Raw genomic sequence first — 16,048 nt, forward strand, 5'->3', positions numbered from 1 at the left:
TACCTACTCGCCGAGCGGAGACCACGAACGGGGGAGTTCCCCCCCGCAGTACCTACTCGCCGAGCGGAGACCACGAACGGGGAGTTCACCCCCCCCCGCCCCAGTACCTACTCGCCGAGCGGAGACCACGAACGGGGAGTTCACCCCCCCTCCCAGTACCTACTCGCCGAGCGGAGACCACGAACGGGGAGTTCACCCCCCCCCCCCCAGTACCTACTCGCCGAGCGGAGACCACGAACGGGGAGTTCACCCCCCCCCCCAGTACCTACTCGCCGAGCGGAGACCACGAACGGGGAGTTCACCCCCCCCCCCAGTACCTACTCGCCGAGCGGAGACCACGAACGGGGAGTTCACCCCCCCCCCCAGTACCTACTCGCCGAGCGGAGACCACGAACGGGGAGTTCACCGCCCCCCCCCGCAGTACCTACTCGCCGAGCGGAGACCACGAACGGGGAGTTCACCCCCCCCCCCGCAGTACCTTCTCGCCGAGCGGTGCTGGGGCTCAGCGAGCCGCCGCGGGGCAGAGCCGAGCTACCGCTATGAGCGCCGAAGCCGCTGACCGGGAAGCGGCCACTTCCAGCCGGCCTTGCACCCCGCCGCAGACCTCCTGGTTCGAGTTCCTGCTGGAGGAGGCGCTGCTGGAGACGCACCTGAAGAAGCCCTGCCCTGGTTAGTGCCGGCCGGGCTTGCGGGCGCTGCGGGGTCGGTGTGAGGCCGGGCGGCCTACGCTCGGTGCCTCACATGCAGTGACGGCGGCGGCCATTGGGCTCGCGGGCCCGCCCGCGACTCGCTGCGAGGGACCGGCGGCGCGTGGGAGCGTGGGAGCGAGCGAGCTGCGGCTCGTGCCCAGCTGTGAGGCGCCGCCTAGAGAGAGGCGACGAGGTGGCTGGTCCGGCCTCAGGCTCAGGGCCTCTGAACTTAGCTACTCGGCTGGCTTCGCTCTCCAGGCTGATGGTCTGGCGTCATTTTTGAACCGCTAGACTTGTATGTTAAGGAGCCAGAAATTTATAGGTGGTGAGTTTAAAGCAAACACAAGGAAGCGTTTCCCATAATGCATAGTCCACCCGTGGAGCCCGGGCCAGGGGATGTTGTGAAGGCCAAAGCTGTAACTGGGCTCAAAAAAGAGTTGGCTAAGTTCAGGGTTAGGTCCATGAATGGCATGTCCAGGTGTCCCTAGCCTCTGACTGCCAGAACCTGGGACTTGACAACAGGAGATAGATCACTTGATAATTGCCCTGTTCTGTTCACCAGGCACTGGCCACGGTCAAAGAGAGGATGCTGGGCTGTGTGGACCACTGGTCTGACCTACTATGGCCGTTCTTACGTTCTGTTGCTCCTATGAGTGCATCCAGCCTCCACCATTTCTTGGCTTCCTTTTTACAGCCTGCCTCATTCTCTCAAGCCTGTCCATCCCTTCATCTCAGTGTAAAAGTGCATGAACTAACCAAAGCAAGTGCGTTTGTAACCTTTGTCTTTCCATCCCTTTCCTATGTTGTCCGATGTCTCATTTTGTCTGTATTTACACTGTAAGTGTTTGACACAGTCCCTGCTACTAGTTTAGTTTTGTAAAGTGCCAGACATGTTCAAAGTATTGAACAAATGATAAATAAGGGTAAAGTACTGCAAGAAGACTGCCTGTTATAAGGCATGTTTAGGAGGAGACATTGTGTTGATCCTAGATCAATTTTGGGATGACTGCCAGCAAGGCTTTCAGGATGTAGGTTTGCCTATCCAGTTGAATCACAATCAGTGGCAGTCTTATGACCCAATGGTTGGCATGAGCTCAGCTGCAGGAGGCAAAAGGACATAAAATACTTCCAGAGGTAGCAGTTGACCTCATAAGACTAGCTGCGTATGCTGTATAGGTAGAAAATAGTTTTGGACACTGTTTATATTTGCTGAAACCTGAAAAAAGTATTATGTTCTTTTGTTACTTATTAAAATATTGCTGCTTTGAAGACATCACTGTAATATGCTGTGACACACAAAATCATATTTTTCATCCTCACATTTTAAAGCAGGCCTGCACAACATGCGGCCTGTGTGGGCTCACTGTGCAGCCCGCAGGCAAGCAGCTGGGTGGGGCTGCTGGGTTCACCCCCACCTGGGGGGGGGCCTCACAGCCCCGCGCATGCTGCACTCCAACCAACCTGACAGCCAGAACCACACGTGTCTCCGTCTCCCGCTCTCCCCCCCTCCCCTTTGGCATACAGCAGGTATGTCACTTCTGGGGCCTGCTGAGGCGGGAAGTGCCGAGCGAGGGGAGGGATGCCCGGCCTGGGCTCGAACCGCAGCTCGGGGGGGAGGGACTGGGCTGAGACCCCCCACCTCCCCCTTCAGTTGGGGGCAGAGCTACTACTGTGCTGGTTGGTCCCAGGGCGGCCTCCGTAGTGATCGGGTGGGGGTTGAACTGTCTATGGGCAGCCAGGAAATCCCTGGGGAAGACGTGTGGGTTGCACCTGCCCTGCCCCGACTGCTGCTCCCTTCCCTGGGCCAGGGACCTTCCCCCTTCCTGGCCCTTATCACACAGCCCTCCCCCACCCCGGCTCCCTGTGTTTTTGTGTTGGACAGTCACATCCAGTCCTGTCACACTGCCCCTTTCCCCTCCCCAGCTTAGTTCATAGCCCCAGAAAATCCCTTCAAACTATCCCTCTTTTCCCCTCCCCTTATTTCATGGGGGTGGACGATGAGCTGGGGGGCCAGTGGCGGTAAGGCTTTATACTTGGGGAGGGGGATGAGGAGGCAAGTCCGTAGCTGGAGAGGGGCATCCATTTTCAGTGTTTTAATTTTTGGTACTGCTCTGTGCAGTAATATAGTGACCCCTGGGGGGTTGAAGAGGAGTGTGATGGAGGAGACAGGCCCTATTTTACTGTTGTGATCTGGTTACCCTGTGCATGCTATTTCCCCCCCCTTCCCCCCGCCCCTTCAGCCAACAGCGCTGGAGAAGGAGGGTTTGTTTCCACAGGGCAGGTGGCGCTGGGGCGGGGTGTGTGTTTTGGGGGGGATGTTTTGGTGTCACGGGGGGGGGTGTTTCGGCCCTCAGCTGTTTTCTTCGGAGTAATATGGCCCTCGCCACTTTGCAAGTTGTGCAGGCCTGTTTTAAAGCCTTCCATAGCACTACCTCTGTTTACATCTTGTTGGTCACCTGCTGCTACACTTGTATTCAGGCTCTGTTTTCTGCTCATTGCTTTTCTCCATGCTTGTTTTATTTGTCTTTCTCAAGCACTTACATACTTTACTTTTCTTACATCAGGAATATCTTTCATGTGCTGTGCTATTTGTCTCTGTTAGATTCCTCCTTAAAGCCCACCTTTTCCTGCAGCAGGGATTGGCAACTTTTGGCACATGGCCTGTCAGGGAAATCCACTGGCAGGCTGGAGCGGTTTGTTTACCTGCAGCATCCGCAGGTTCGGCCGATCACAGCTCCCACTGGCTGCAGTTCGCTGTTCCAGGCCAATGCGAGCTGCGAGAAGTGGCGGCCAGCACATCCCTCGGCCCGCGCTGCTTCCCACAGTCTCCATTGGCCTGGAACAGTGAACTGCGACCAGTGGGAGCTGCGATTGGCTGCAGGTCAACAAACTGGCCCAGCCTGCCAGCGGATTTCCCTGACCGGCTGCGTGCCAAAGGTTGCCGATCCCTGTCCTGCAGTCTTTCAGATAACCCAGGTAGTGAAAATGGTGGTAAGAAAAATTCATATTGTTAACCTTAGCCTACCTACCACATAACCACCTTTTATTCAGACCTATCTCTCCCCTGCCCTTCTGTCCACCCCCTTGCCTGATGGTAATTCTCTAGCAATATGTTTGTCGTTCACCACTTAGGGACAGATCTTGCAAATGTTACAGGATGTAATGCTTACTGCCAATGACTACAGTGGGATAACTCATAATAAGAAGGGTCTGTATCACATAGTAAATATATTAAGGATCAAGACCTTTGCAGTCCACATGAGTTAGTCATTAAGTCTGCAAATATCTATCTAAAGAAGTGTGCACACCTGTGGTGTTTTATGCAGTTACTAAATAATATTAACATATAAATGAGCATAACTGAGAAAATAAATCTTCAATGCAAACTGACTTGTGGTAATGAAAAAAGTTTTAAAAGAATAACCAAAACTGCAGTTCTGAAATTTATTACCCAATATTCTAACACCTAAAGCTATGTCTGCACAACACACCTTACAATGGTGGAGCTGTGCTGCTGCAGCTGTGCCGTTGTAAGGTGTGCTGTGTGGTCACTCTTTATCACTAGGAGAGAGAGCTCCTGGTGCCAAAATAAAACCACCTCCCACAAGGAGCGGTAGCTTCATTGATGGAAGCGTGGTTCCCGCCAACAAAGCGCTGTCCATGTCGGCTCTCTTCGTCACTAAAACGTTTGTCATTCAGGAGGATGTTTTTTCACACCCCTCAGCAACAAAGGTTGTAGCAACGAAAGTGCCAGTGTAGACAGCATAAATTACAAGGTTTTCTATTTTTTTGTTTAATGTTTCATTTAACGATACTTCATTTCACAGTTTTCCTTTTTGTTTGGTCCTTTCACACAGCAATAGAACAAGCATTTTTTTTGTAAAACCACAAAAATTGTCAGAGGGATTTAGGCAGGTTTGTACCTGAAATTTCTTTTAACTCAATCTTAGTTTCAAGAAATCAAGTTGCATGCCTTTCTAAATGAACTGTGCAAGCGTAGCCTTATCTGTTTAGAATCAGGACTTCTGAGATACTGTTATTAACCATGAAAATTTTACCATAGTCAAGTGAGAATCTGACTAAAATTACAAAGTGAAACTCTCATTTATTTGTTTTCTTGTAGCACCAAAGGCCCTGGCCATGGCTGAAGTCCCATTATCTTCACAAAAGACTAAATATGACAGGCCCAATCTACATTGTTAATTTAGATCTCCTAGTATTAATCCACAATTTTTGATGTCTAAGGTAGCGGTGTTTGCCTGTATTTTGTAAAATACAGGAAAAAGTTAATAGTTCTAATCTTTGAATACTAAAAGCAGTCAAAGCTGTAGGAAAGATTAGTGATCAGTTCAATACTGCTTTCCCCTGACTTGAATTGTATAGCACAGAATTAGGAGTGTCAAACAATTAAAAAAAATAATTGAGAGATTTAAAAAAGTTGTGATTAATCGCACTGTTAAACAATAATAGAATACCATTTACGTAAATATTTTTGCTAATATTTTTGGTTTGGTGCGTGTGTGCTTAAAGAGAAAGCACTTCCTGCACACAAAGTACTCAGGAGCACGAATTCTTTTTCAGCCAGCAGCGCTCATTCCTGAGCCATCCTCAACAGACAGGATGTCCTCCTACCCCTACTTGTGTACCTGGTTGCTGTTGACATGGGGTCAGGGAGAAGGGTGAGCTTAACTTCAGCCCCTTTGCATTTCCTCTGCGCAGCAGACAGAAGGAAGGCTCCCTGTTCAGAGCAGCTTGGCCAGGGTGGCTCCGCTGAGGGAGAGGAGGCTGGAGCAGGGTGCAGAAGGAGGGGCGCCCCTGCCCCGACATGCAGCTGTGCCCCCTTGAGCATGGTGCCATGGGTAGTGGCCCCCTTCACCCAGCCAGTGTCTGCCTCCCTGCCCTGCTGCTGGAGTCTCATCTCCAGAGGTTTGCGATTAACTCTCATTTTTTAAAAAAGTGTTAATTGCATGCCTTAACTGCAATTAATTGACAATTCTGAAAAAAACAAAATTGCATACCTCTAAATACCATGTGGAAAAGCAGAAGTGGAAACAGATTATTTCCAGCCATATTTGAAGTTATCCATGAGGGAAAAGTCTATTTTCTTGGGATGTTAATTCCAGTGAGGCTGTACTGGAAAAGATCCTGAGAGGTCTCTGAAGAAGACTGAAATATTTATTGTTACTGTTATTCTAAACTATTATTGTCAGTGTACAGCAATTAGTCATTTTATTGAAGACCTTTAAGAAATTGAAATGAATAGGCAGTGGGTTTAAAGCAAACGAAAGGAAGTACTTCTTCATACAACACACAGCCAACCTGTGGAACTTGTTGCCAGGAGATGTCGTGAAGGCAAAAATTATAATTGGTTCAAAAAAGAACTAGATAAATTCATGGGGGGATAGGTCCATCAGTAGCTATTAGCCAAGATGCGCTGGGATGCAACTACTTGCTCTGGGTGTCCATAAGCCTCTGACTACCAGAAGCAGGGACTGGATGACGGGGTGGATCACTTGACAATTGTCCTGTTCTGTTCATTCCCTTTAAACTATTTGGTATTGGCCACTGTCGGAAAACAGGATACTGGGCTCGATGGACCAGTGGTCTAACCCAGTAAGGCCATTGTTAAGTTCTTACATTGAGCCCTGCTCAAAATCAGGTCTTAACCTTTCTATTTGCCAGATTCTTTACTGTCAGCTAATAGTTAATGTGCTCAAGACCCATTTAATATGGGAATGCTTTCTCTTATGGTTGTTGGTGATTGAAATTTAGTAACAGTAGTGTACAACAGTGAAAATAAATACAAAAAATATTTGGGTGCCATGATAAAATCATAATTTAACCTAAGTTTATTTTATTAAGAATCTGGCTAAATGCAGTGTAAAAACTCATGATGTTCTTTTGAGGTTAGAATCTCTGTCAAGCAAGAAAGATGCTAGTATAAATGCCAAGAACATTTTCTGCTCAATATTCATGGTTGTAATTTTGTTTCAATATGACGTTTTGTTTCTGTGCCTAAAAATGAAGTTTAAAATGTGTGGCGTTTTTGTTTTTTTCCTGTTTATAGATCCTCCACCTGTTCAGTTGATTGTCCAATTTTTAGAGCAGGCTTCTAAGCCATCAGTGAATGAGCAGAACCAGGTCCAGCCTCCGCCTGATAACAAGAGAAACCGTATTTTAAAACTTCTTGCTCTTAAAGTTGCTGCACACTTAAAGTGGGATTTGGATGTACTAGAGAAAAGGTATTGCTTATACATTTCAGGTTGAAAATCTTAAATTACAATGTGGCCGAAGTTCTGTTTTTTAACAAGTTGGAAATGGATCCTATTCTGTATTCCGACTGAGACATTTGAAAAGAAACTTTGGCGTGGGGTAGGAGAAGGAATTTAACAGTTCAGTCAACTGATAGTTCCATCTGTTTATAAGTAGGTAAAATAGACTCTTGATTAGGGGTTCTCAAACTGGGGGTCGGGACCCCTCAGGGGGTTGTGAGCTTATTATATGGGAGGTCACGAGCTGTCAACCTCCACCCCAAATCTTGCTTGCCTCCAGCATTTATAATAGTGTTAAATATATTAAAAAGTGTTTAATTTACTGGGGGAGCAGTCGCACTCAGAGGCTTGCTGTCTGAAAGAGGTCACCAGTAAAAAAGTTTGCGATCTCCTGCTCTTGATGATGTAAGGAAGCCAGGCCATAAACAGGGATGTTGCAACTCCCACAAGGGAATTAGTAGTAGTAGTAGCAATAATAGTAATTTTAAAAAGAAACACAGCAAACCTTATAAGATGTTCACATTCTTAACCTAAGTAAATGTATGCTCTTATTGTTGTAACCTTTGTCCTTCTCCACCTTCTCACTGTTTATTACATTTGTTTAATGTTGGATTGTAAGCTTTACAAAGCTTATCTTAAAGCTTGGGTGCCAAAAAAAAGCAAACATTGGTTTCAAGTAGGTTCATTAGAAAACTAAAAATTCACCTAATTTTCTGTCTTATAGGAGTAATTGATTTTTCTGAAGTGGTATAAAGAAAGCATAATTTTCATGAAGACAAAGAAGCTTGCTATCTTTATAAGCATATTGGACCATATGACTGTCTTCAAACAAATTTTTATATAGGTGGGATGGGGTATTCATAAACAGGTTATTCTCCTTTCTCAGCAGACTCTGATGTTTGAATTTTTATAAGCTGTGCTTCCTTGTGTATTCCACATTTTCAGATAATGTGGTGTAAGGAGCAGAGCAGGGGCCTATGAGTTAGTGTCTTTGGTTCTAAATTTCCAGCTTTTTTAAATTTCTGTTACTCAGTTTCCTCATTTGTGGGGTATAGTATTTATTTGTACTGCTGGAGTGTTGTAAAGCTTAATTAACATCTGTAAAAGTGCTATGAGGTTCTCCCCTATAAGTCTCTGCATTTATGTAGCACTTTAATCATAATCTTTATGGTCATGATTAGATACAAAACCCACAATAATATATGAGCTATAATACTTTTACTGCCAAAAATGTATTTTTAATTTAATTATAAATATACTGTAGAAGTCAAGATGAACAATCAATGCTTTCCCATGGGCTTGACTTTCAAACTGGGTCTCCAGTTTTGCGGGCACACCTTTGTGTTTGTAATTAATTCATGTGGTTTTTTTGCACTCAATTTATCAAGAGTTCAAATTCATAAAAAATAGAGGCCAGTTTTGAAAATTGTCTCCTTAATGCCCCACAATCTTGAGCTGATGCAGGACTTCATAGACTCACTTTGTCCCTCTGAACTGGTCCTGTCTTAATTTAAAATTTCTCCCTAATAGGGAGAGACTAAAATATGATCCCTCATCCTATTAACTGATTCATGAATAACTGTGGGTCTGATTGTCCTAAGGCTTCATAATCAGGACCCAGACCTTAGGGTTTCAACTGTCTATGTTAGGTTACACAGCTGCATTTAAAGAGATTTCAGTGGCATTCTCCAGGGCTTCTCATATTGGGTCAGGACTCCAAAGTGGGTCATGACCCCATTTTAATGGGTCTCTAGGACTGGTGTTAGACTTGCTGGGGCCTGATGCTGAAGCCCGAACCCCACCACTGGGGTAGTGGGGCTCGGGCAGACTCAGGCTTCTGTTTTCCATCGTGGGGTCATATAGTAATTTTTGTTGTCAGAAAGGGGTTATAGTGCAATGAACTTTGAGAACCGCTGGCATACTCTGATCCCAGTCTGCATTACAGCTTCATGCAAGGTGAATCATGGGTCCCATTTTTGCCCAGATAGACAAGATTCTTGGACCTCTCATAATCAGAGTAGATTAATTGGCATGACTTTCAATATTGTATAGCATGACAACATATAGATCAGTCTGTTATTTGTTGAGGACTAAAAATCCAAATGTTTCAGAAACGAGCTGTAGTTACTAAATGTGCATGTGGAATTGGTTGCTTTGGGGCTTTCACGAATGTTACTGTGTATTATGTAGTAGTATTTTTCTGAAGTCTTAGGGTACGTAAGCCAGTCATTTTACTTGAACTTCAAATGCTTCTCTTACAGAGAAATCTGAATTAGTAACCACGGTATTTTCAGTTGCATAGCACTGAACTTCAGAATCCTAGAGTGGGGCTTTCCTGTCTTTTCAGTGGAACTATACTGTTTTATCAGAGTAAGACCGTGATTGTACTAATGCCCATCACCTGTGTTAGTGTTCAAACTTATTATGGAGTATGTGCCACTCTAGCCCCCAGTCTTAAACCATTGTGTGGTAGTGTGCACAACTCATATGAGGCAAATAGAAGTAGCACATAGTTGCTTCTTGTTATAGGGGTCCACTCCTACTCTCAGTAAGAGTTTTGTCATTTACTTTGTGGAAGCAGGATCTGACCCTGGTTTGGGAGGAAGAACTTATCCATGAGTGGGAGTCACTATTATAGAGGAGCAAATTACTCTTACTTTCCTGGGTAATTATGGATCAATTTAAGTAATATGCCCTGCACTGACTAGTTCTATCTTATCTAAACATATTAGAATAGGACTTCTATGTGAAATGTACAATCCTCTTTTTCTTGTGTTTTAGTTTGTCTGTTCCTGTACTGAATATGTTGCTGAATGAACTACTATGCATTAGCAAAGTTCCTCCAGGAACTAAACATGTAGATGTGGACCTATCCAGTTTACCTCCAACCACTGCAATGGCTATACTCCTCTACAATAGATGGTAAACTAACTCTCTCCTTCGAGCAATTTTCATAGGTCAAATACAGAAAGAAATGTTAATTAATCCTATTTAAATTTAATATTGGTTCTAAATTAGGCTGTTCAGAGAAGTGTTCAACTTCTGTCCTTAATGAGTGTTGGTGGGAGTGGGTGTACGTGCATGCACAAAAGTACACGTTTTAGCTTGCTAACAGTTTAAATTTAATCTGTTTACTTTTCTGTACTTAGATAAGAGGTGTGCAAACTCAACATGACCCTATAAATCTCAAACTAAATGTATAGCATTGTTAATGTTCTGCTCTTTTATACTTTTGAAGTCACCTGGATGAGTGCAACAAGTGGATGGGTCTGAAGAGGCCTTAGAAAGAAAATATGCTGTTATGTAACAGAATATTGAATATAAATGTTTTTAGTGTGTTGGCTACTGAATTATATGTCTTAAATACCCTATGCAGAGAATGTGTACAAGTTGTCAGGTTTTCTAAATTGAGGGGTATTTTTAGCATGCATTGTGCTCTGCATATCACGTGTTAATGTGAATAACAAACAATTCTGTGCTTAAATTTTTGTTTTCACTTTTTCCCCCCCATAGGGCCATTCGGACCATTGTCCAAAGTAGTTTTCCTGTAAAACAAGTAAAACCTGGTCCACCTCAGTTAAGTGTGTAAGTCAGCAAATATTCTTCGGAATGTTATTGACATAACATGTATTGAGCGTCATAGTTCAGAACCTGAATTTTCAGTTTGACGATGGCACGTTAATAGCCTATAGAAGATTAAAATTATGAATTAGTGTACTCTTGAAAAAATATAAAATGAATGTATTCAGAATAAAGCTTAAAAATATATTTGTTATGTGATCTGTGTAGCCTGACAGAACTTGAAAAATCATAGAGAAAAGGGAGGCAGGTGTTTTTCACTCTGACTAGTAGGCTTAGGCCTCAGTCTAGTCTGTGTTTGGTAAATTTTTAAGTCTCTGGCTTTATTATACCAGGCTGGTTAAATGAGTCAGGTCATATTGTTCCAGACTGTCAGACTGAGAATCCACTGAGCTATTGGATTACTAATCTGCAAGAATAAAGCTTGTTTTCTTCATTAGCTCGCAGGTTATTTCATTAGACATTTTGTATACTTAAATATAAAAATCCACATTGTTTTGAGCAAAATATATAGAGTTTTTTTTTAAACTGCCCCTTGGATTGACTTTTTTTACACTGTAAATCTCTGTAAATTGCATTGCCAAAATACTGTCAGCTTTATAGTCAGGAAGTCTGTTTATGAAAAGCAGTTATTTATTTTGTAAAACAGAGGATAGACGCTAACTTTAGAGGCATAGCATACTTTATATATATATATATATATATATATATATATATATATATATATATATATAATATATATATTTTAAAACCTCCTATGTCTGGCTCTGACGCTAAACTGGTCATTTAATGGGAAGATTCTCTATGGAGAAATCAGTTTTAAAATATCCACTAATTCTAAAATAACCACTTGTCAGTTCCTGCAAAAGTGTGTTTTATTAATTGTGAAGCCCAAAAGTACTGTAGGTGTTTATGGGATTGGGCTACACTTCTTATTAACATAGTTGTTGGTTTGTCCTATGATTAGGATTGTGACTTGCCATCTAAAAATATTTTCTTTTCCTTCAGAATGAATCAGATACAGCAGGAAAAGGAACTTGCAGAAAATATTTTAAAAGTGGTGAGCGTTTTTCCTTTATTTTTGTTTAGATTTCAGACAGATGTGAGTGTACCAAAGGGTTTAACTACTAGAGGTGCAATGTAACGTGTGTGTGTGTGTGTGTGTGTGTGTATATATATATATATATAGCATCCGAGTACTTTAACTTGTACAAGATATGTTGGTTAATAAGCTTTTTCACTTATTTGTGTATCTCTGTTTTGTTATTCCACTACTTTTATAATGGATACTGATCTCTGGATAATGTAAAAAAAAAACTTGCTTTGTGTCATGAAAAGTTCTTTATGGGAGTCTTTTTGTGCTCACACAAATAGAGTAGACATAGAGGGGGGTGTAGTCATGTGAGAGTGATAATTACAGGACCAAATGCCTATGCTTTGAAATTGAATGGCAGCAAAAAGGAAAATAGATACGTGTACCTACTTCAAGCTGTGGGTTCTTTTTTAGAATTCATTACTCACACGCTTCATATGTCTAGCTCTCAGCTGTAAGTCCAGTGGTGCATGATGTGTTCTACTTTTTGTGGGGAGTAGGCTAGGAAGAATACACTCCACATTTGTGGTAGTTGACAGTTGAATTTATTGCTATGGAAACTTTTTTAAAAGAAAATGAAAACTTTGCATTACTATGTTGAACTGATTTCTTCTGTGGTTTTTTTTTCCAACATTTTTCATGGCTTTTTTCGGATATGGGAAAATGCTTTTAAAAAGCCTATTTCTACAATGGCTCTTAGACAAATTGCAAGGTTTTATTTACTGATATAATTATGTATCCAGTGCTGCAAATATAAATAATTTTGAACAGGAAATTAAAATAATTCTCCTGTCCTATTTAAGCCTTCTGAAAAGTCTCACTATATTTTAATTCTTCAGGAAACCTTATTCTGAAAGATCCTATGTGAAAATTTGCCAAAAATTGATATTTGTAAAAATAAGATACTTCAGAATTTAGGACCAAAAAAGGCAATTTTTTGCCCTTTTTTTTTTTTTTTTTTTTTTTAAATTCAAATGGAAACAGTTCATTTTTAATAAGTGAAACATTCAGATGAGGTGTCTACAACCCAACTATTGTAACTTGCTAATACACTGGAAACTGACTAAAATCAGGAAGTCAAGCTGACAGAAAGAAATTGACAAGTTTTTCTACTTTACAAAGTGAACAAAATATAAAAATGTTATAGACAGTGAAAAGTAAGGATCCAACCCTGCATTCAGTGAGTGCCAAAAACTCTCTGACTTGTGTGGGAATTTTGGATGCACAAGAAATGCAGGATCAGATGCTACATTAGACTTTTACAGTTGAAATGTTAATACTAGGATATCTGTAATACAGGTAAGGAGTATGGTTTTTGTTTTCAATATGTGAAGTTAAACTCGAGCAAAAAGAAAAACCTTGATTTTTAAAATGCACTTAAATTATTTTAGCTGAAAGAGCAGGCTGCTGACTCCATCCTGGTGCTAGAAGCAGCACTTAAATTAAACAAAGATCTTTATGTCCACACTATAAGAACTCTGGATTTATTAGCCATGGAGCCTGGTATGGTGAATGGAGAAACGGAGAGTTCCACAGCTGGATTGAAAATCAGTACTGAGGAAATGCAATGCCAGGTACATTGAGTACTAAACTAAAAGCTTGCAACTTTTTGTATTCCTTTTTTTTCTCTAGAGAAAGTAATTGTACTGTCGTTACAGTCTAAATTAGAACGTTCTACGATTTTGGATTGAGGGACAAAAAGTTCAAATAAGATAATTTGTTGCTTCAGTTTTTTAAAATACATTAAAGCTGTTTCAGAATTGTAGACCTACTGTTCATGCTTTCCCTCACAGCCCCCCCCCCCCCCCCCCCCGCCTTTTACTCCTTCTCTTTTCTCTGAAAGGAAAAAATGTGAGACCTGATGTTGACATGGAAAGTTATAATAGAATTAGGGCTGTCACTTAATTGCAGTTAACTCACATGATTAACTCAAAATTAATCTCTGTTTAAATAATTAATCACAGTTAATTGCAGTTTTAATTGCATGGTAAACAATAGAATGCCAACTGAAATTTAATAAATATTTTGGATGTTTTTCTACATTTTCAAATATATTGATTTTCTGTTACAACACAGAATACAAGTGTACAATGCTAATTTTGTATTTATTTTTATTACAAATATTTGCACTGTAAAAACAACAAACGAGAGTATTTTTCAATTCACCACACACAAGTATGGTAGTGCAGTCTCTTTATCGTGAAAGTGCAACTTACGTTGTAGTTTTTTGTTTTTGTTTTTTGTTACATAGCTGCACTCAAAAACAAAACAATGTAAAACTTTAGAACCTACAAGTCTACTCAGTCCTACCTCTTGTTCAGCCAATCATTCAGACAAACAAGTTTGTTTACATTTACAGGAGATTAATGCTGCCGTCTTTTTATTTACAATGTCACCTGAAAGTGAGAACAGGCGTTCACATGGTACTTCTGTCGCTGGTATTGCAAGGTATTTACATCCCAGATATGCTAAACATTTATATGCCCCTCCATGCTTCAGCCGCCATTCCAGAGGACATGTGTGTATGCTCATGATGATTGTTTAAAAAAAAAAATGCATTCATTAAATTTGTGACTGAACAACTTGGGGGGAGAATTGTATGTCTCCTGCTCTGTTTTACCTGCATTCTGCCATATATTTTATGTTATAGCAGTCTCAGATGATGACTCAGCACGTTGTTCATTTTAACACTTTCACAGCAGATTCAACAAAACACAAAGAAGGTACCAATGTGTGCTTTCTAAAAATAGCTACAGCACTTGACTCAATTTTTAAGAATCTGAAGTACCTGACAAAATCTGAGAGGGATGAGGTTTGGAGCATGCTTTCAGAAGTCTTAAAAGAGCAATACTCTGATGTGGAAACTACAGAACCCGAACCACCAACAAAGAAAATCAGCCTTCTGCTGGTGGCATCTGACTCAGATGATGAAAATGAACAAGCGTCGGTCGGCACTGCTTTGGATCATTATTGAGCAGAACCCGTCATCAGTATGGATGCATGTCCTCTGGAATGGTGGTTGAAGCATGAAGGGACATATGAATCTTTAGCGCATCTGATGCATAAATATCTTGCGACGCTGGCTACAACAGTGCCATGCAAACGCCTGTTCTCGCTTTCAGGTGACACTGTAAACAAGAAGCCGGCAGTGTTATCTCCTGCAAATGTAAACAAACTTGTTTTTCTGAGCAATTGGCTGAACAACAGGTAGGACTGAATGGACTTGTAGGCTCTAAAGTTTTACATTGTTTTGTTTTTGAATGCAAGGTTTTTTTTTTAATAATTGTACATTTATAAGTTCAACTTTCATGATAGAGATTGCACTATAGTACTTGTATTAGGTGAATTGAAACATACTGTTTTTTTACAGTGCAAATATTTATAATATAAAGAGTAATGTACACTTTGTATTCTGTGTTGTAATTGAAATCAATACTTTTGAAAACGTAGAAAACATCAAAAAATATTTAAATGGTATTCAATTATTTTTTTAACAGCACAATTGTGTAATTAATCACAATTTTTTAATTGCTTGACAGCCCTAAATAGAATCATGTTGTTTTCTACAGAAATGCACAGGCTGTACAAACACAAGCTACATTTCCTGCTCTGACGAGCTTGCAGTATAAAAAGACAAAAAACAAATGAAGGATATAGGAAAACTTGTACAACATATCCACAGGTTAAATAGAAGAAGTGAGAGTATAAAATACGTATAAAAATATCAACCTGAAACACTTACTTTAAAATGTTTATTAATTTTTAACTTAACTTACTGTTTAATATCAAGTAATGATTGTTGCAGGTCTGTTATGATTTGGGTGCAGTCTACTTCCAGCAAGGCTCCACAAATGCAGTTGTTTATGAAAATGCCAAGGAGAAGTTTTTTAGAACAAAGGAATTGATTTCAAAGGTAATCTTGACCAAACATTAGAGGTCTAGAAACTGAATCTTCTTGAAAGTCAGCATACTAAACATAGTTTAAAAGATTAATATTTTTTTCAGGAACTACCTAAAAACTCCACCAACACAGTGCTTAAATTCAAGCTTCAGCAATTTCAGAGGCATGTTTTCCTGAAGTTGAATGAATGGGCTTCCACTGGCCACTGGTGTCTCAAATCTGTGTTGGATAAAACCAGTTTTATAGTATGTAAGCCCTTTTAGCTCTTACACACTCAAATGCTATGGTAATGAACATGGGGTGTATCTTTCCCTTCATACACTTGAGTCCTCTATACATGTATGCAGTTTTGAACATGACTGACTAGCATATGGCAAATTTGTGTTTGTAGAGGTTTCTGAGATTACTATTCCAAATGTTGGTGATCTGGTCAGTGGATGAAATATAGGATTGGACATCTTTCCAGTTACGGTGCAATGTTCTTGTATGTATAAAGATAGCCATAGAAAGGTTA

At 41.1% G+C, this 16,048-nt stretch overlaps 1 protein-coding gene across 3 annotated transcripts in view; it reads left to right on the forward strand.

The window, feature by feature from the left end:
* Nucleotides 1–16,048, forward strand: part of INTS8 (integrator complex subunit 8) — a 78,141-nt gene continuing 62,093 nt past the window's right edge. For all 3 annotated transcript variants that reach the window (XM_030553503.1, XM_030553504.1, XM_030553506.1), the window contains exons 1-7: nt 1–669; nt 6,757–6,931; nt 9,743–9,883; nt 10,475–10,546; nt 11,549–11,600; nt 13,025–13,207; nt 15,439–15,546. In XM_030553503.1, the coding sequence (XP_030409363.1) occupies nt 540–669; nt 6,757–6,931; nt 9,743–9,883; nt 10,475–10,546; nt 11,549–11,600; nt 13,025–13,207; nt 15,439–15,546 (861 nt within the window). In that variant the 5' untranslated portion in view covers nt 1–539. The remainder of the gene's footprint in view (nt 670–6,756; nt 6,932–9,742; nt 9,884–10,474; nt 10,547–11,548; nt 11,601–13,024; nt 13,208–15,438; nt 15,547–16,048) is intronic.

The sequence above is a fragment of the Gopherus evgoodei genome, chromosome 2, assembly GCF_007399415.2.
Source record: "Gopherus evgoodei ecotype Sinaloan lineage chromosome 2, rGopEvg1_v1.p, whole genome shotgun sequence".
NCBI classification, from domain to species: Eukaryota; Metazoa; Chordata; order Testudines; family Testudinidae; genus Gopherus; species Gopherus evgoodei.